Raw genomic sequence first — 20,799 nt, 5'->3', positions numbered from 1 at the left:
TATTCAGAATCTCTGACTTTGTAAGGTTAATTTTAAAATTTGACAACTCTCCATTATTTCTTAATATACTCATTAAAGTTGGTAATGTTAGTCTAGGATTTTCAACATAAAATAACAAATCATCTGCATATGCCACCACTTTATGTTCTATTTCTCCAACCCATATCCCTTTTATATATACATTATTCTGTATTGTCGCTTAAAAGGGGCTCTAAAGATAATATAAACAAGAAGATTGAGAGTGGACATCTCTGTCTCGTTCCATTATGCATTGTAAAAGGTTGAAACAATGTACCATTTATCTTTACTGCTGCCGAAGGGTGTCTCTATAGATTTTTTATCCATTGCATAATTTTTTTTCCCTAACCCTAATACCTCTAAGGTACTCAACATAAATCCCCAGTCTACCCTGTCAAACGTTTTTTCAGCGTCTATTGACAGGAGTATAACCAGACTCTTCTTTTCTTATCCTTCTGCAGCAGAAGCAATGATCTCAGACCGTTATCTCTTCCCTCTCTACCTGGTACAAATCCTACCTGATTGGGATGAATCAAATCTGGGAATAGTTCTTTTATCCTATTAGGGAAAATTACTTTTGCATATAATTTCGTATCAACGTTCAACAATGATATTAGCCTATAGATTGTACACTGAGATACGTCTTTTTCCTCTTTAGGTATGACTGTAATATGTGCCAGAAGCGACTCCTTCCTCATTTCCACTCCCTCTCCCAATGCATTCATATATTCACACATTCTAGGTACTAACTGATCTTTAAATTTCCTATAATATCTCACCGTGTACCCATCAGGCCCCGGGGCTCTTACCCATTATTGTACTCCTTAGTGCTTCTTGTACTTCCTTCTGTGTCAAGTTATCTAGCATTGTCGCTCTTTCTTCTTCTATTCTAGGCAATCCTGCTGCTTTAAGGAATGCCTGTATCTTCGTTCTTCTGTCTCCCTTCGGTTCTCTTTGGTCCCTGTGTTTAACTGCATACAATAGACTATAATATTCTTATAATGCACTTGAAATCTTTTTAGTTGAATATACTATTTCTCCTGATTTATTCCTGATCTTCTCTATGTAGTTTACTGATTTCTTATCCCTTAATATCTTTGCCAAGTTTTTTCCTGGTCTGTTCCCCCATTGATATCTTTCTTTTGACACCCTGTAAATACCCTTTTAGTCTCCTGTTCCAATAAGTCATTTAATTCTTCTCTTTTCAAGGTTATCTTATGATGTACCCCCCTCTCTACTCTTCTCTTATGTATTTGTTCTAATTCCTGAATTTCTTCTAGCAGTATCCTGACCCTCTCGGTCTGGATTCTCTTTTTTTTTTTCTCCTACTGAGATCAGGATACCCCTTTTATAGGCATTGTGGGCTTCCAAGACCGTGGCCATTGTAACTTTCCCTGTATTATTTAACTGAAAATATTGCTCTTTTTTTTTTGTATTCTTTCTTTGGTCTCTTGATCTTGTAAAAGTGACTCGTTTAATTCCCATGTGTTTATCTTATCTAAAGCCTCTCCCTTTTTCAGCTTCATTATGACTGGTGCATGGTCCGACAGTGTTGTAACTTCAATGTTGGATTTAACCAGCGATTCCAGTAATCTATGCTCAATTATAATATAATCCAGTCTAGAATATACTGCATGCACAGAGAGTAGAAAGTAGTCTCTTACCCCTGGATGCTTAATTCTCCAAACAGCTATCAACTGAAATGATATAACATATTTTTTAAAGCTTTTAAGCATTTACTTCTCTTTCTCTGTACATGCGAAAAAGTGTCCAACTGTGGGTCCATGCACAGATTAAAATCTCTAGCCACAATTAATTTCCCTTTCTTAAATTCTATCAGTTTCCTTAATGTCTCCACTAAACAGCCCTTTGCATTCTTATTTGGACAGTAAATATTTGTAAATGTACATTCCACACCATATAAACAGCCCTGCAAAAACAGGAACCGACCCTCTGGGTCTCTCAACTTTTCTTCTAAATTAAATCTTATATTCCTTGCCATCCCAATTGCTACTCCTTTAGCTCGTTTTATTGTGGAGTCTGCATGATACCAGGTTGGGTATTGTCTTGAATGTGATGTAGCCATTGTATCTAAAGATAAATGTGTCTCTTGTAAGAATACTGTATCAATTGAGCGTTGCCCCAATTTCCTGGTAATCTTATGTCTTTTAACTGGATTATTCAAGCCTTAAAAATTTACTACATTCTTGTCACTCATTTCTTAGTGTTAGAACCTTTTTCTACCTTATTCACACAGAGAGAGTAATCTTATATAATAAATTAGAGACCAACAGAAAGATTCCCAGTACCCCTTTCTCACTAATCTACCCTCCCCCCCACTATTCCCCCACCCTCTTCTCCCCACTCCAACCCATTTGACCCTCTCCCAAACCTTGGATCTGTTGTGGGTCTAACCCCACCCTTGATCCTTCTGTTTGGGGTCTGTCCATAAACACCTTCTCACCTCTCCAACTCTACCCTGAGGATATGTTTTCTAGACCATGTTGTGCCCTCATTTGTATCGCCTTCAGAAAACCTTTTCCTTTACCAACTCATAACCTTTCCCCCGCCCCCCTAAGGAGAGAGAGAGAAAAAAAAGGGGATGTGAGGAGGGAGGAAGGGGATGGGGAACAATCCCCCCCAAAAAAAAGAAGCCAAAAGCAGCAATGACTTTACCCATACCCCAGACCTCTCTTCTTCCCTCATTCCTATTAATATCCTTTATGTTAAAGTCTCATAAAAACTGGTTTCTTCATATTCCTTGCTCTTTCTTCTTTCTTTCCAAGTCTTCTCATTTTTGTTGCTCTCTTCTTCTTGAGGTTACTTGCCACCTCTCTTGTTCTATCCATAGTTCCTCCCTTATCCTATGAGTCCAGTTTGGGATTTCTGGGACTTGCAATTCTATGATACAATAACTCCCCTTTGCCTCTCAGGGGTCTGGTTCCCGCGACTTTTCTCCTGTGGGGGCATGTATTTTGTAATTGTACTAGTATGTGTTTTAGGTGTTTTTACACCACCCCCTTTTGCAGGCTTACTCTTCATTTTACTCTCTCCAACTGTCCTTGTTGTCCCTTGGAATATATCTATTTTCACACCACTCTAGAGGGATTAGAGGTTATGGACCAGGCGAGACAGTACTGATGTTTCAATTCTATACTCCACTGAATAACTCCATCACACCTCTTCTCAGCAACTTCTGCCTTTGGCCTTTCAAGGTTAAACTGTTTCCTCTAGTCAGTTAATATACTCTACACCAGGGGTGTCAAACTGGCGGCCCTCCAGCTGTTGCAAAACTGCAAGTCCCATCATGCCTCTGCCTTTGGGAGTCATGTTTGTAACTGTCAATCTTGCAATGCCTCATGAGACTTGTAGTTTAGCAACAGCTGGAGGGCCGTCAGTTTCACACCTGTGCTCTACACAAATGCTTTTTATAATTATGCTCTCGGTGCTCCCTGGATCTGTGGACTCACAGCTCTCTCCAGTTGGTCGACTTCACTGCCACTCTTCCTGGCTGCCCATCAGTGATAGTCTTGGTGGGGTTTTCTGGATATGTCTGCCTGCAATAATGATCCACCTTTGCTCCCTCTCTCCTTCTCTCACAACGGAGCTGTGCTTCCCAGGGGGCCACGTGGTCTTCGTATCACAGCTTCCCCTGTCACTCTCCGACAGTCCTCCTCTCTCTGCGAGCCGCTCACCCAGTGCGACTCCAAGTCCTCCGCTGGGCCAACAGAGCCACCGGAGCTGCCCAACCACCACGCTTCACCGAGGACCAGACTCCCGTCAGTCACCAGGTAATTCCGCTACCGTTCTGCTTCTTTCATTCAGGCAGGCACATGGAGCTTCCTCCATCTGCTCCTACTCAGAGCCATGGACAGGCCCCTCCCCCAGGCAGGTAGGAGATGGAGTTCTGGCTGCAAGGATAGCTTCTTTATATTTAATTTAAATTTTATTAACCTCCTTAGCGGTGTTCCCGAGTGTAGCTCGGGGTAAAATTTCTATACCAAAAGCGGTAACCCCGAGCTACACTCGGGCTTACCATGCGGTGCTGCTCTGGGGGTTCCCTGCAGCACTTACCTTGTCCTTCGCTCCTGTGATGTGTCCCCTCCAGCGTCCCCGGCCATCTCCTCCAGCCGATGCCTGCATCCGGCTTCTGTGTTCCGGTCCCTGTGACGTCGGGACATACGGGCGCCGGAACCGGCGGGAAATTAGAATTTTTTAAAAAATGTCATTTTTGCTGTCATTGCTATTTCAATGCATTTCACATACATTTTGTCCCTACTGCTTTGTCCTGTGCCCTGCCTGCATTTTGAATGTTCTTTCTGCCTGGAAACTTAGAAAAGTCCATGGCGTCCAAAAAGCATCCCATTACGTCAAAAGCGGTTTATGAACAGCGATAGTAAATCAGAACCACTTGCAGAATTGAGTGATGATTCATGGGGAAATTCGTCATTAGACACTGAAAACGATTTTGCGACTTTGCTCAGCGATGTGCGAATTTGCCTCTGTATTTCAAATTTCAGTGTTTTTGGTTTGATTATATTATTGAATTAAATGTATTATTATTATATTATTATTTTATATGATTATTTATTAAATTATAATTTATGATTTCGTGTTTCAAGTTTTATCATATCCGGAATGTTTACTAGACTCTTGTTCGGACAGATTTCAGTGAGTTATTCCTAAGAATTACAGCCTACAATACAAAACTACATATTTCCATGCAAAAAAATGGTACCGCTTTCAGCACAAAAAATCTGAAAGAATAATACCGCCAAGGAGGTTAAAATAGCTGCTCCTTGCCAAAAGAATGTTTACATATTTGTGTTGCTATGGTACATTTTACCCAAGACAGTGCCCAGCTCCAATGCCATTTGTTTGCTTATTAGCCTAAGAAACGGCCATTACTGGTTTCTAACATTGAATTCATTGAATTCAGTGGGGTTTGGATTCGGCACCTGAACTTCAGTGAAGTTTGCAAAACCCACCTCAAACTTACTCCAGGTACTTTCAGCTCATCCGTAGTTATGAATCTGGATGTCATTAGTTGCAAAAATGTATCCTGTCCTGTCCTGTATACAGAATTCTGTAATTGTTTTAACCATTGTGGTAAGTTAATTAAAAAAGCATGAAAATTTGGAAAGACTCTTCTTTTCCTGTGTCCAGACCTTGTGTTCAAGTGTTATGGTGGCTATACACTGAACAAGAAATCATTTGAAAATCTGCCATTTGGGCAGTTTGTTCACTTTCCTCCCAGTTAATGATAACAAATCAAAAATTGGTAGTGAAATTTTTGAGCCAAAAAATTGAAGGAAAAATGTTTGGAAAACTTCAGCCAAATGGACAATAAATTGAAAGGTTAATGTGTTTCTTGTCTGTTAAAAATCGAACTGTTGGTACTGCACATATGTGACCAAGAAGCACAAAATGGATGAAAAACTGATTAATTTATGTCCATTGAATGATTTGCAATTTAAATTTGGTCTTTACATGATAGCAATATCATTTTCTCTCACAACCATGTGTTTGTTTTTTAAAAACCCATTTGAATGATTTTTCGACTAGTGTAAAGATAGCAATAGCCCCAGCATCTCTGATCTGTATGGCAACTCAGCTGGTTAAGGTAGTGGAGTACATTTGAGACACCTTTCTGGTCACTGGGCTGGCAAGTAGGTAATTGGGTCTCCAATGGATGCCACAGGGTCAGGGGGCAGGAGAATAGGTAATTGGGACTCCCTTGGATGCCATTATAAAGGACATCACAACAGGCATTCTTTTTGTTACCAGGAGGAAAATTCTAAATCCTTTCACCAAAACCAAGCTGTTGTCCAGGCAAACATGTTCCTAGATTGCTAAATCCCAGGCCTCTGTCAAGACCTCTACAGTATTTATGTATAGACAATAACATTCCCTTTTCTCTACTAAACCAAAAAACTTTGTAAAGCACTACTCCCCCTCTCCACACTCTAGAGTTGTCCTCAGTTTTCTTCTCTGCTTTTGGTCCTCTGTGAGGTTGATATTAAAATTAATAATCAGAGGATCTTAATTCCCCAGAGGAAGGGCTCTATTCCTTATTTGTTTGTGTTTTTCTCCCTTTTCTAGACAGGGAGGGTGTGTGTGGGAAATGCATGTTCAGGTGAAAGGATCAGAAACTGTTATTTTATCCAAATTGCGCCACATCACTTATCAAGGAACTACGACCTGCTAAATGTATCATTTCAGTCAATTAATGAAATAGCATTAGTGGCCAAAGATCAGATAGCAAGGGGAAGGGAGCAGACTGCCTCAGAAAACAGCAGATGTTAGCTTTAAATTACCCAGGTATGTGAAAGTTTTTTCTTTAACAAGAAGCTTCTTATAAGATACTTTTATAGAGTACTCTAGTTGTGTTAGTGAGAAATTTAGATAAGCTGGTAAAAACACAGGATATTAACCATTTGCAGCCCGCCCTATGGCCGAATGGCGGCCAGCAAATGTCATCAGCGTTCCGGGTGGACGCCACATGGCGTCCTACCGCACATGCGCAGATTGCACTCCTGCAGAGCCGCGCAGCGGCGCAATCTGTCACCGGCCGTGTACCTCGGACACGGCCGATGACAGATCTGAGTATCGGCCCCCATTGCCGGTACCATGTGACCTGCTGTGACCAATCACAGCAGGTCACATGACAGTTGTATACAATGGATGGCTTCATTCATGCCATCCATTGTATACTAGTGTCTAGCTGTGAATGGTCACAGCTAATCACATGCACATGTCATGTGATTAGCTGTGGCCAAATCACAGCTAAACACAAAAAAAAAAAAAAAAAACCCCTGAATAAATCGATGTCATTCAGGTAAATGCCTGCTTATAGCAAAGTAATTCTTTGCTATAAGCAAATTGTGTAAAAAAAAAAAAAAACAAATACTGATCACTTCCCCGAAGTAGTACAATGTTACTATGGGAACATTGTACTACTTTGGTCATAGTGAAATATGAAAAAAAAATCTTAAAAAAAAATAAAAAAAATTAAATAAAAAATAATTAAAAAAAAAAAAAATTTTTTTTCATACCAGTCAGTGTCCCTGATCACCGCCATGCCAGTTATATGATGATGCTGTACTGCACTGGTGACAATATGTAAAAAAAAATAGTGAAACTAATTTTTTTAATTTTTTCATTTTCCAAAAAAATTATGACAAAAAAAATACAACTTCAAAAAACTCGCCATGCCTCTTATGAAGTACATCGGACTGCCTACTTTGCAAAAAGGGGTCATTTGGGGGATATCTGTACTGTTCTGACATTCTTGGACCTCAAGAAATTAGATTGGCTGTCAGTACTTCAGGACTGATCAATATTCAGATCTATACCATAGTTTGTGAACTCTATAACTTTCCTACAAACTAAAAAATACATCCTAATTTGGGTTATTTTCACCAAAGACATGTAGTAGAATACATTTTGGCCTAAATTTATGAAGAACAATTATTTATTTGCAAACTTTTATAACATAAACAAACAAAGAAAAATGTGTGTTTTTTTCAAAATTTTTGGTCATTTTTGGTTAATTTAGCAAAAAATAAAAAACCTCAGTGGCGATTAAATACCACCAAAAGAAAGCTCTAGTTGTGTGAAGAAAATGATAAAATTTTAGTTTGGGTACAATGTTGTATGACCGCGCAATTGTCATTCAAAGTGTGAGAGCGCTGAAACCTGAAAACTGGCCTGGGCAGGAAGGTGTATTGAATTGGTTAAAGTATATCCAACTAACAGAATTAATCAAATACTGTTTTAAACAATGTTTGCATTTTAAACCTTTTACTGACACTTATGGCTGTGGCAGTAGCGCCATGTAAACAAACAACAAAGACCACAAAGCAGCCATAAGTATTTTGTTTTTTAGATCAGACCATGTGCTATACCGCTGCGATGCACTTGTATTGTGCTGTTTTATGTGCCCTCCCCCCATCTGGGCACCTCCTCTAGTTAGGCACACCCATCCTCAGTCCCAGGCTTACATGTTCTCAGGACTGAACAAGGATAAATCCGGATGGCGAGTGGGTAGAGATGGAGTAATGTCCATTCACCCACCTCTCCTGTGAGGTGTGAACCTGGAAGTGCTCAGAGATGAGCACTTCTGGGATCAGAGCTGTTATTGCCAGTAGGGATAGCGGGGTGAAACAGCTTATTGAAGATGCAATTTCCTTGATCAGAGATGCCTGAGTTTAGAGAAGGCATCAGAGAAGTTCTATGGACCCCCGATGTCTTCATAAAATGTACTGTTATTAAAGAGCATTATCAGTTCCATAAAGTTAAATGAAAAAATTTAAAACGTACAAAGAAAAAAAAATGAAGGCCCCCTCATGCACTCACACTTGCACACAAGCATGCCCATGTTGCTCAAATGTGTACATAAATGATATTTCTGCTCACACTAGAATGAGAGGAATAGTTGTAAGGACATAATTTATTGTTGCCTCTAATGCTGACCATAAATGGTTAGAAAATCATTCGAAAAAGGGTTCAATACGCTCAATTGTTCAACTTCCGAATTGTTAGTGGGTTCATTTTGATTATCGAAATGCAAAGTGTAATGGTAAGACAACAAACTGTCATGTTGGATTTTTTTAAAGTAAACTATCAATTTAGAAAACATTAGTACTGGGATCAATTGAAAAGAGCTTGAAAAAATCTACAGCGCATTCACGTGTTAAAATGTAACCTCAGTAGTTCAGCATGGAAAGAACTGAAAGATTGTGTAATTGTTTGATGAAAAATGTCCCGTTTATGTTGTTATCAATCGATAATATTTTGATTATTGCATGATCTCTATCGATACAATGATGGCGTTATCACATGCACGTTCGACAGAACTTTAAAAATCCAAGTTTTTTTTTTTATTGATTTTCTAACTGTGTATGGCCAGCATAAGTTTATGACCTGTGATGGCTTTTAAAATATTGTATATGAACTGTTTTGGATATCAGAGTTTGTCGCTGTGACCCAGGAGCATGCAGTTTTGAAAACTGATCTATTTGGAATCTACTTACGCATTTCCATCTCGTATTTCATATTTTAGAGAAAATTTGGAGATGTTGATTTGATAAAAATCTAGTGCCAATATTGTTAGAGATAAAAAATTGTCTCTGATTCAGAAAATATATAATGTATATTTGAGGTTTTACGTTCACTGATCATTGCAAAATATTAAAACAGGTGAAGTGTACAGCGTTGCATGACCGTGCAGTTAAAGTTAAAGTAACGCAGCTCTGCATTGCAAAAAATCGCCTGGTCAGGAAGGAGGGTAAATCCTCTGGAGGGCAAGTGGTTAACAGAGCCATGTGATCACCATGCCCATGCTTTGTAAATAAAATCATGTTATTGCCATAACAGCACTGTCATGAAAATCATATAATTTGTTTACAAATAATAACTTAGGTTTATCTTTGTGGTTAGGATTAGTGCTAGTGTTGATGTTATGGTTATTTTTTTGCAAAAGAACAGGCCGATAATAGTCCTTTAAGTGCCATACCATGCCATAATTTAAAATCACACAATATGTGTGCAATTTCAGCACGATTTCAGGTGCGATTTCTGAAGACTTTATTGCTACTTTCTTGCAATTTACAGTCTGATTTCCATTATATTCTATGTATGTGAAATCTCAACAAAACTGCAGAAAAAGTAATGCAAGAACTACCGTACTTTGTAAATCGTGCTGCAGCAAATTGCACATTAAAACGCTGACATTCATATACATCGGATGAGATTTCAGGAGTGATTCCGATTTGCAAACCACACCTGAAATCGCACCAGTTTGACTGGGCACAAAATGTCCTGAATTTTTCTGAATATTTAGCTCCCAATTTTGTTCATCCCTGCTAACCACACATACTACCTGTGTATGCTTACAGATTTAGAAGACAGCCAGACCAAACACAGATGGTACACACTGACAGATTGCTTCCTGTATCATGAAATAGGCACAAGAGTAGGAATGAGCGAACTTGTAAAATGTTGCAGTTTCCCCAAACTTAACACTTTCACACTCTCCCCTCTACAAGCAGAACTGCGGGGAATTTTTTTTCTATATATTAAAAATAAATACCGTATTTGCCGGCGTATAAGACGACTGGGCGTATAAGACGACCCCCTACTTTTCCTGTTAAAATATAGGGTTTGAGCTATACTCGCCGTATAAGACTACCCCTCTTCCAACGCGCCCCATCATTGGTGTCATCGGGGAGGAGGAATAGTGCCCCATCATTGGTGTCAGTGGGGAGGAGGAATAGTGCCCCATCGTTGGTGTCAGTGGGGAGGAGGAATAGTGCCCCATCGTTGGTGTCAGTGGGAGGAATAGTGCCCCATCATTGGTATCAGTGGGGAGAAAAGTGCCCCATCATTGGTGTCAGTGGGGGAGGAATAGTGCCCCATCGTTGGTGTGAGTGGGGAGGAGGAATAGTGCCCCATCGTTGGTGTCAGTGGGGGAGGAATAGTGCCCCATGGTTGGTGTCAGTGTGGAGGAGGAATAGTGCCCCATGGTTGGTGTTAGTGTGGAGGAGGAATAGTGCCTCATCGTTAGTGTCAGTGGGTGAGAGGAGCGGCTGCTCCTTCTTTCAGTTCGGCCGCTTGATTTTCGTGGGGCCGTTCGGCTCCGCCTCCTCGCCGGTGATTGGTCGCCTGTGTGCCTTTCCAGTGTTGGCGCCCAATCACCGGTGAGGAGGCGGAGCCAAGCGGGCAGCGGGACCATCGAGCGGCCGAACTGAAAGAAGGAGCAGCCGCGCTTCCTGGACCGGATCGTCGTGGGAGCGGGACCGGAGCCAGGTAAGGTACAGCAGCCCCTCTGCCCACCCCTGTACTTGGTGTCCGTTGGAGGAGGAGGGGGGGCGGCGCCGCCCCTCGAAAAAGTGCCGCCCTGACAACGGCTCGCCGTATACCGGTGTATAAGACGACCCCCGACTTTTCAAAAGATTTTCACGGGTTGAAAAGTCGTCTTATACGCCGGCAAATACGGCGTCAAGCATTACAGAAATGTGCCTTAATTATGCTGTCAAAAAAGCAAACATTTCTAAGGATTTACTTCTCAGATCTAAAGTACACTTACCGCTAAATGTTTAAGTTAAAGCTAAATTCCCAACATCTGACAAACAGTTGAGTACACAGCCGGAATACGAATCCATTTATACAGGTCTTCTTGCTAATGTAATGTAATTGCTACACCATATCCTGTGGAGAACACTGCGGAGCCAATCAGATGACACATTGCGGTGGATTTACTAAAGGCAAATTGACTGTACAAACATTAAAATAGAAAACCCTGTGTCATTTCTGCACTTGGTGTAACATAAATAAAGTAGGCAGCAGCATTCACAATTATCCACAAACAGATATTAACAATATATGTATTTACGAGACAAACAAAAGGTGTTATGCTAACCCTTTAAATGTGCAGTCTAAGTTATTAATCATAAGCATATTGTCTAAATAAAATACTATTGTGCAAAAACAGTGCAAAAGGGTCATGTGAAAAATAAATACTAATAAAATGAATAAAACGTCCACATAAAGTGTAAAGAAAATATGGCATCAAGTGATGTGATATATGGTGCAGCCAGTGACACTCTCCTCCACCAACATGAACCACAGGCCTCTTACCTGACAACAGGACCCCTTAGTTAGAGAAGGTCAAAAGCTCTTATCCATCTCAGTGGGATAAGATATATGATAATAAGGCCCCTCTGTCAAAGCTCCTCCAATTCTCAGGTGAAATCAGCAGTAACCAATGCCTTTCATAGCATAATACTATACAAAAACGCCTCGGTTTAATTGTTTAAAATGGTACTCACAAACGTAGAAATGAATGAATTTGCATGCTGCTCAGCACGTGAGCGTGGTAACTTCAGATCATATCCTCCACCCAACACATTTATTATTATTATTGTACAGTATTTATATAGCGCCAAAAGGTTTGCTCAGCGCTGTACATTATAGCGGGGGACAGTACATGAGACAATACAGTAACAGAACAATACATGAGGGGTGCGAGGGCCCTTCTCTTTCGAGCTTACAATCTAGGAGGGAGGGGATACTGGTACAGGAGGAAGTGGCTGTGGGGGATGGAGTGGTAGGAGGAGTGGAGGAGATCGGCTGTTAGGTGAGGGTGTGGTAGGCTTCCCTGAAGAGATGGGTTTTCAGAGTGCACCTAAAGGTGAGGAGGGTAGGTGACAGTCTAATGGATTGGGGTAGTGAGTTCCAGAGGATGGGGGAAGTCCTGGAGAAGTCCTGCAGTCGGGCACGGGAGGAGGAGACCAGGGAGCTAGAAAATAGGAGGTCTTGTGAGGAGCGAAGAGTACGGGTTGGGTGGTATTTGGGTATCAGGTCGGTGAGGTAGTTTGGGGTAGCATTATGAATGGCTTTGTATGTCAATGTTAGTAGTTTGAATTTAATGCGTTGGGCAATCGGAAGCCAGTGGAGGGAATGACAGAGGGGGGTGACAGAAGCGGAGCGGTTGGTAAGCTGGATGAGTCTGGCCGCTGAGTTCAGGATAGACTAAAGCGGGGATAGCCTGTGTTGGGGTAGGCCGGTGAGGAGGGAGTTGCAGTAGTCCAGACATGAGATAATAAGGGAGTGAAGGAGTTGTTTAGTAGTGTCTGGGGTTAGGAACGTACGTATTTTGGAGATGTTGCGGAGCTGGAGCCTGCATGAGTTTGCCAGCAATTGGACATGGGGTTGGAAGGACAGGTTGGAGTCTAGAGTGACACCTAGGCCTTTGGCTTGCGGGATGGGACTGATGAGGGCGTTGTTGGTCGTGATAGAGAGGATGGGGGGGGCGCAGGCTGGGGGGAAAATTAGGAGCTCGGTTTTGGAAAGGTTCAATTTGAGGAAATGGAGCGACATCCAGTCTGATATGTCATTCAGTAGGTGGGTGATACGGGTGGAGACTGAAGGGGTGAGGCGAGGGGTGGATAGGTAAATTTGCGTGTCATCGGCGTAGAGGTGATAGTTGAAGCCGTGGGAGTGTATCAGTTTGCCGAGGGAGGAGGTGTAGATGGAGAAGAGAAGGGGCCTGAGGACAGAGCCTTGGGGGACCCCAACAGAGAGGGGGGGAGGTGGTAGCGTTATAGGTAACGCTGAAGGAGCGTTGGGATAGATAGGAGGAGAGCCAGGAGAGAGCGGAGTCTCTGATGCCAAGGGAGTGTAGTTTATTAAGGAGGAGGGGGTGGACAACTGTGTCGAAGGCCGGGGTGGGGGGACAGGAACACAAGACCTGAAGCCAATTTTAAACATCCACACAAAGCTGTTTAGGAAGCAAGCCACTTAATATATATATATATATATGCTCTACCTCTGAAGAAGTGCGTGCGCACGAAACACGTCAAGTGGAGCCCAGGACGCCGTTGACACTAAGCCGCCGGCGCCACGTGGAGGCCCGGCGGCCATCTTGATTTCTTAAAGGGTCAGTGTGTTCATCCATACTTGGCACTATTTTGTTCACTATGCACCTGTGTTTTCTAAATAAAACCTTTACCTACTACACTATGAGTGCTTCCCTATGTCTCCTGTGAGGAGCTTCTTCAACCCTTACAGCCCTAAGTGATCCCTGTGTCAGTTCCTGTGAAGGGGGAGGCTTATCCAGATTTATCCTTCTCTGACTTGCTGGACCATTCTTTCACCACATGAGGGCGTAGGATTTCCATCTTTCCCAGCTATTTCTATGACCAGACCTGAGAGGAGAGGGGAGTCTTCAGGATATATACTCACATGCGTATTATTATACGCTTTCTGGCTAGTGTGTATTTCTACCATTTGCACTGGGAATCAAGGAGCACTTTTTCATTGGACTGTGTTTCACCATCATTTCTTATCATCTTCTAATAGCGCTGCATTTTGTTTATATATCAATTATGGGACTTTTATGCGTTTTCCTTTAATGTTCAGCTGCTAGAATTATTGAGAGCGCTTACTATATACATTTTTTTATTCTCAAATATGTGCATTTATTTTATTTTTTTTAAAGCTGAACATAGCCTTTAAACTAGTGATTGATAGGTCATTACATTGCATTACATGATATGCATTACATGGTATCTTTTAACTGACTTCATACCATTATTTACAGTAATGCCTGTTCACACCAGCAGCTGTGCTACATCTGTTAGTGCGTGATAAGATGGCAGCAGTTCTCATGCACGAACCCCAGTGCATCGCACTGTTTTTACTTTTTTTTAGCAAACTTTATTGAAATGTAACAAATTTCTATTGACTATGGCATGGACTGTGTCGCCTGACGCTGCACTGAAAAAAGTAGTGCGTGTTTACACAGCAAAAGTCTAAGCTATTGTGGACCCACTTAAAGAGGGTCATGAGGTCTGGTGAGTGCCAATTTGAGTGTGTACATCAAGAAAGTACAGGGTTTGTGTTTTGGGAAGGAGGTGTTTTCTAGGCCACTCTGCCCAGTTTGTTATTTTGAGACCTGGATAAAGAAGCACTAGAGTTTATAGAGATATTTATTTGTGGTGATAATTTATTTAAATAAGTTATTTAGGCATAAAGGACACGGATGGACTTTGATTTCACTTTATGGCTTTTCACTGGATACTTATCATGTTAAATAAGTTGATCATTTATCATGTTTTTTCACATCTTTTGATTTAAGTATAAGAGCCTGGTATTTATGTATATTAGGGAAACACAGCACCTTATTGTATTCATCACAAAATAACTGCCATCCACTTAGATAAGTGGGTGTATGGTTTACAGTGCTTGCAGCCTCCATGGAGTAGGAACACCACAGTAGTAGCATAGGCACAGGATCTTTCCAGTCTTCCTTCTATCTTCAATTGAAAGATGTCATGTGGGAATGGAGCTGACAGGGCCACCCACCGAGCAACTTTCAGCCACTTACTCAGGACAGTTATAGAAGAGCAAACTTCTCCGGGCATGCCCTCTGTGTGGAATTGATCTCTCTTTAGAGGTCTGACACACACCCTATTCAGTCAGAGCTAGCTCTCGAATCTGCAGGCAGAATGCATTTTTATGATTGATTGAGGGCTGTAGCTGTGACCTAGCAGGGAGTTTATCAGACCTCTGCAGAAAGACCACTTCTGGAACCTGTATAAAGAGGGTAGTTCTCCAGTATGGTAACTGTAAGGAGATACCAAGCAACTGTTGAGTGGTTTCCTGTGGTCTTGAGAGTGCCCCCTCATCTTGATCTGGGATAAGACCTATCAGGTATTTTAGGAGACCCAACAGGTATTTTAGGAGATGGTTTTGAGCAGCCGGTTCCAGTTTTCAGCTGCAGCACCCAGAAGCTCCCCTTCCATCCAAAAGCGGTAGCATCCAGTGATTGGTGGATTCTGCAGGTTGTGGAGCACAGCACAACACCCGGTCTTCTCTCCATATTATGGTTGATGGGCATTGATGCCTCTTTTATCTTGTAAGTGTTTTTAACTGTAGCCTAAAATATGTCACTTGAATACTACACTTAGAGGCCCCTTTTCTTCTTTTTCTACATTTATTTAGAGCTGGCTCACTGTGGTATGACTGTCATTTGTGCAAAACAGGAATTATGGACTTTACATGGACTTCCATTATATACCATGGTTTATTAGAAGGATCACAAGCCCTTAATGTGCGCTGATCATACCCTTTTTCATGGTTCTGAGCATCCCCTATGGGGTGTATGGCTCAAGTGGCTCTCCCGATTGCAAGAAGAGCAAAAACAATCTCAATAAGGCATGTTTCATTTTCAAATTCTGATCACTCTCAGCAAAGCAATCAAGCTCCACTGTACAATTCAGCTTGTGCGAGGGTCCCTTAATGTCTAATTTAGGTTCATGTGTTCATGTGAGGGCAGCCAAAGGCAGATGAGACTCAGATGGGGGAAACCCCCCAGCCCCTGTCCATTCCAGAGAAAGACTGGAGGACATTGATTGTTGGAAAATATCACTGCTGAGTATTCCTGCTCATTTTAAATCTGTTCTGATTAGCTCTTGAAACATTTGTATATTTTACAGGAATATATATATACAGTATATAAAAAAAAATTTTCAAATGCAACTGAAAAACAGGATATTTGATATATTGATTCATTGCAAAACAATGACACAGCTGATTTACTTTGCTAGTTGGATACTCTCATACAGTTGTGACCAAAATTATTCAACCCCCACTGAAATTGAGTGTTTTGGCCAGTTTGACATTGCTTTTGATCATTCAGTCATCTTGCTTACATTTACATTAAAGAGGCACTTGTAGGTCAGACAAATATAACATAACAGTTATAATGAAATAACCACAAATGTCTTTTCTGTGCTCACAGCATTATCAGTTTTATTCAACCCCCAAGTGACATTCAATCTTAGTACTTAGTACAGCATCCTTTTACAGTTATAACAGCTTTTAAACGTGAAGCATAGCTTGACACAAGTGTCTTGCAGCGATCTACGGGTATCTTCGCCCATTCTTCATGGGCAAAGGCCTCCAGTTCAGTCACATTCTTAGGCTTGCGCACTGCAACTGCTTTCTTTAAGTCCCACCAGAGGTTCTCAATCGGATTTAAGTCTGGTGACTGCGATGGCCACTCCAAAATGTTCCAGCCTTTCCTCTGCAACCATGCTCTAGTGGACTTGGAGGTATGCTTGGGATCATTGTCCTGTTGAAAGGTCCAACGTCTCCCAAGCCTCAGGTGTGTGACGGACTGCATCACGTTTCCATCCAATATCTCCTGGTACTGAAGAGAATTCATGGTACCTTGCACACGCTGAAGCTTCCCTGTACCTGCAGAAGCAAAACAGCCCCAAAGCATGATTGACCCTCCACCATGCTTCACAGTAGGCAAGGTGTTCTTTTCATCATAGGCCTTGTTCTTCCTCCTCCAAACATAGCGTTGATCCATGGGCCCAAACAGTTCTAATTTTGTTTCATCAGTCCACAGAACACTATCCCACAACTTTTGTGGTTTGTCCACATGGCTTTTGGCATACTGCAGTCGACTCTTCTTATTCTTTGGAGACAGCAAGGGGGTACGCCTGGGAGTTCTGGCACGGAGGCCTTCATTACGCAGTGTGCGTCTTATTGTCTGGGCTGAAACTTCTGTACCCACATCTGACAAATCTTTTCTCAGTTCCTCAGCAGTCACACGGGGACTTCTCTCCACTCTACGCTTCAGGTAGCGCACAGCAGTCGAAGTCAGCATCTTCTTTCTGCCACGACCAGGTAGCGTTTCAACAGTGCCCTTTGCCTTGAATTTGCGAATGATGCTTCCTAAGGTGTCTCTTGGTATGTTTAACATCTTTGCAATCTTCTTATAGCCATTGCCCTTCCTGTGAAGAGAAATCACCTCTTCTCTTGTCTTCCTGGACCATTCTCTTGCCTTCACCATGTTTGTAACCACACCAGTAAATGTCTAGAAGGAGCTGAGTATCACAGTCATTTTAAAGCTGCCTAATTGGTGCTTATTATGCTTGATTGCTGCTCGGTGACATCCACAGGTGTTTTCAATACCTGATGGAAAGCACCTGTATGAACCTCTGTTCTTCAGAGTGGTAGTCTTTAAGGGGTTGAATAATTGTGGCAATGAAGAAACCACATAAGAACCATTTACTACTGTATTACATAAACAATTGATGTCATTTTAGTTGCATTTGGGTAGTTACAACGTCCTTGTAGGATTTGATTCTGAATACAATTCCAAATGTACACTATAGTCCCTAAACCCCTTTACAGCATTGGGGGTTGAATAATTTTGGTCACAACTGTATATACTGAAAAGGATAGGATTGTTGTCTTATATGTCTGATACATTGGATGGAGACCTTTTGAATAAAATGGACAATGCAGTAAATTGAAAAATATTGCTTAATGTAATTGTTATACCTGATGGCCAACCCTGATCTGACAGATAAAAAAACTCCTATATTGTTTGCAATATTCTTCCTAGCTGGTTGCTATGCCACAGCAGAGTTCACCCCCAGCATCACAGGAGAGAGCGCTCTCCCTAGGTCAAAGGCTACATGTGCCCAGTGTGCTCTCTTTCCCACTGTTGCAGCATCATTGCACTATGATGCTGCAACTGAAAGGGTATACTATGCATGAGTAACTAGAGAACTAAACTGAACTGAACTAAGTAGAGTGCTCACATCTGTAATGCTGGAGGTACGTGCACTCAACATCTGTCTAGTCCTGGCAAATAACCAAGACAGGGAAAATAAAACGATATGGGAGGCTTTTTTCTAGGCTCTGGGTGCTGGAAATAGCCTACAGTTAGTGCCAGGTGTAGACCTTGGATAGCCCAGAGCACTTGTTCACATTCTCAATTACAGTCACACATTTCTAAAAATGCATTACACAGCATCATTTTGAGGTCATGTGTGCACACATACACGCAGTCTTAGTGCTCTATGTGTGGTTCTCTTGAGCCGCCAAAATTTGTTTTTAAAAATGATACAATATACCAGTCCAGAGTGAAACCTTTCACAGATCATGACCAGCAAAATATTGCTTCTCAAGATACGTTAAATACAAGAAAGTAATTTTTTAATTAAATATTTTATATTACTTTCTCGCTATTTTTTTTGTTATTTTATATAATTTTTTTTTTTAGATTCTTTTATATAATTTTTGTATGGGGGGTGGGGCTCCTGTCAGGGGGCCCAGGACAGTTGCCCCTTTTGCCCTGTTATAAATCCAGCACTGCCTAGAAGCTAAATTAATCAGTATGTTTCAAAACTGCACAGCGGATATTAGCTTGCAGGGGTCCATGTACTGCACCATACAATTATTTCAAAAGGTGAACTTGAACTTTAAGAAACCATTTGTTATTAGACAGCATTCAGTACCAGGTTTTTGGTGAAGCTGCAGTTGACCATGTCGTATATTTTCAGCTGGTTGGTATTGTTTTTCCCAAGATAAGGTAATACTACAGGTAACCTGGATATGCTCCCACTCTGACTTGCATTGAGATAAATATGCACACTCATGTGACATTTCAAGGAAATATCTTTTAGCAGTTAAGATTCTATGTCTGCATCATGACACCCATAGGCTGAAATATTAGATATTTTTGATTCATGACATGGAACATTGTTTTTAATTAGATATCCCTTAAAAGGACAAGATAGATAGAAAAATAATTGTATATTAACATTCATAGGCTGCCTTACACTTTACAGCTGTGTTAATACTTGCAAAAACAGATTAGTAACGATACTTTGTATATTAAGTTTAATGTGACCTTTATGTTTCGTAAAAATGTTGAAAACAAAATTTAAATTAAAAAAAAATAAAATGTTAACACTTATTTAGCTTTGTTTTGATCATGTTGCAGGTGCCTTTGCTTGTAAAATGGTCCCATTTGTTCAATCTACTGCTATTGTCACTGAAATCCTCACAATGACATGTATTGCTGTGGAAAGACATCAGGGAATCATACATCCTCTGAAGATGAAATGGCAATACACAAACAGAAGAGCATTCACCATGCTAGGTGAGTCATTCCCTGAAGATAAAAGTACTGTACAAAAGTTTTAGGCACCTGTGAAAAAATGTTGTTAAATGAGGATGTTTTAAAAAATAATGCAATAAACAGTTTTTATTTATCAATTAACAAAGTGAACAAACATAAAAAATACAAAATCTAATCAATATTTTATGTGCCCACATTTTGCTTTTAAAACAGCATAATTTCTCTCAGGTACACAAGTGTACACAGTAAGAGTTAGTTTACACTTGCTTTAGCCCTCTGAGGTGTAATCTGTCACAGATTACTCTTTAGAAGACATTTGACAGGCAGTGTGTTATGTTCTAACCCTCAAAACCCACACCACCACGCAACAACCGCGTGCATTGCACATGACTGTAGGGTGATTGTGACTCAGCCCCATTCAGGTGAATGGGCCTCATTAGTAGTACTGCCTGCCAAGCACAAAAGAGGGCATCAATTTTGCTACACCGTCATGCAAGGTATTGCAGCCACAGCGTGTGTACAACCCCGTCCATTGGCTTTGCAGCTGAAGGGGAAGCGATTGGGATGTGGTAGAAACTAGGGTTGCCACTTCATCCCTTTAAACCCAAACACTTATTATTTATACAGGTTCTGTGGCTGATTAAGGTGATAAATAAACTCACTTAGTGCCTTATCTGAATTAAATTAGCCTCAGAACCTGTGTAATTTATTTGTGTTCAGATTTAAAGGGATAAAGTGGCAACCCTAGTAGAAATGCAGCTCAGCAGTGTGTTTTTATGTAAACTAGGCCTTAAGGTTTTTGGACATATGGTCCAGGGCATGATTAAACAATTACACCAAACAGGTGCTAATTATCAAAAAGATGAACATGTAGCTGAAAACAGGCCTGGACAAAATCTCACTCTGAGCTAGGAGCCAATTTTTTTAAACCTATGAGTCACCACTGTAACCTACATATACAGGTGAAACTCGAAAAATTAGAATATCGTGCAAAAGTTCATTTATTTCAGTAATGCAACTTAAAAGGTGAAACTAATATATGAGATATACTCATTACATGCAAAGCAAGATAGTTCAAGCCATGATTTGTCATAATTGTGATGATTATAGCTAGAGATGAGCGAATCGAAGTATCCGAAGTGGAATTCGAGTCGAATATCGGAAAAATTTCGATTCGTGCCGAATCCGAAAAATAGCCTAATTCGGACGTGCGAATCGAAATTTTTCAGAAAATGGCGGCTGACATGTGCGGCGACGGAGCGGGGATGTCTGAGAAGGCGCGCAGACAAGGCGCGCTGACCCATAATGCATTCCTCAACTACATGTGATCG

The 20,799-nt window shown here is 41.1% G+C and overlaps 1 protein-coding gene across 1 annotated transcript in view; it reads left to right on the top strand.

The window, feature by feature from the left end:
• QRFPR (pyroglutamylated RFamide peptide receptor) overlaps positions 1 to 20,799 on the top strand; it is a 130,492-nt gene that overhangs the window by 49,550 nt on the left and 60,143 nt on the right. Inside the window, exon 2 of the mRNA XM_089684316.1 lies at positions 19,331 to 19,489. Coding sequence (XP_089540442.1) covers positions 19,331 to 19,489 — 159 coding nt within the window. The remainder of the gene's footprint in view (positions 1 to 19,330; positions 19,490 to 20,799) is intronic.

Source organism: Staurois parvus, unplaced genomic scaffold, assembly GCF_062004578.1.
Source record: "Staurois parvus isolate SC_StPar_1 unplaced genomic scaffold, SC_StPar_1.0 ptg000344l, whole genome shotgun sequence".
Taxonomy (NCBI): Eukaryota; Metazoa; Chordata; class Amphibia; order Anura; family Ranidae; genus Staurois; species Staurois parvus.
This window is presented reverse-complemented; position numbering and strand designations above follow the sequence as displayed.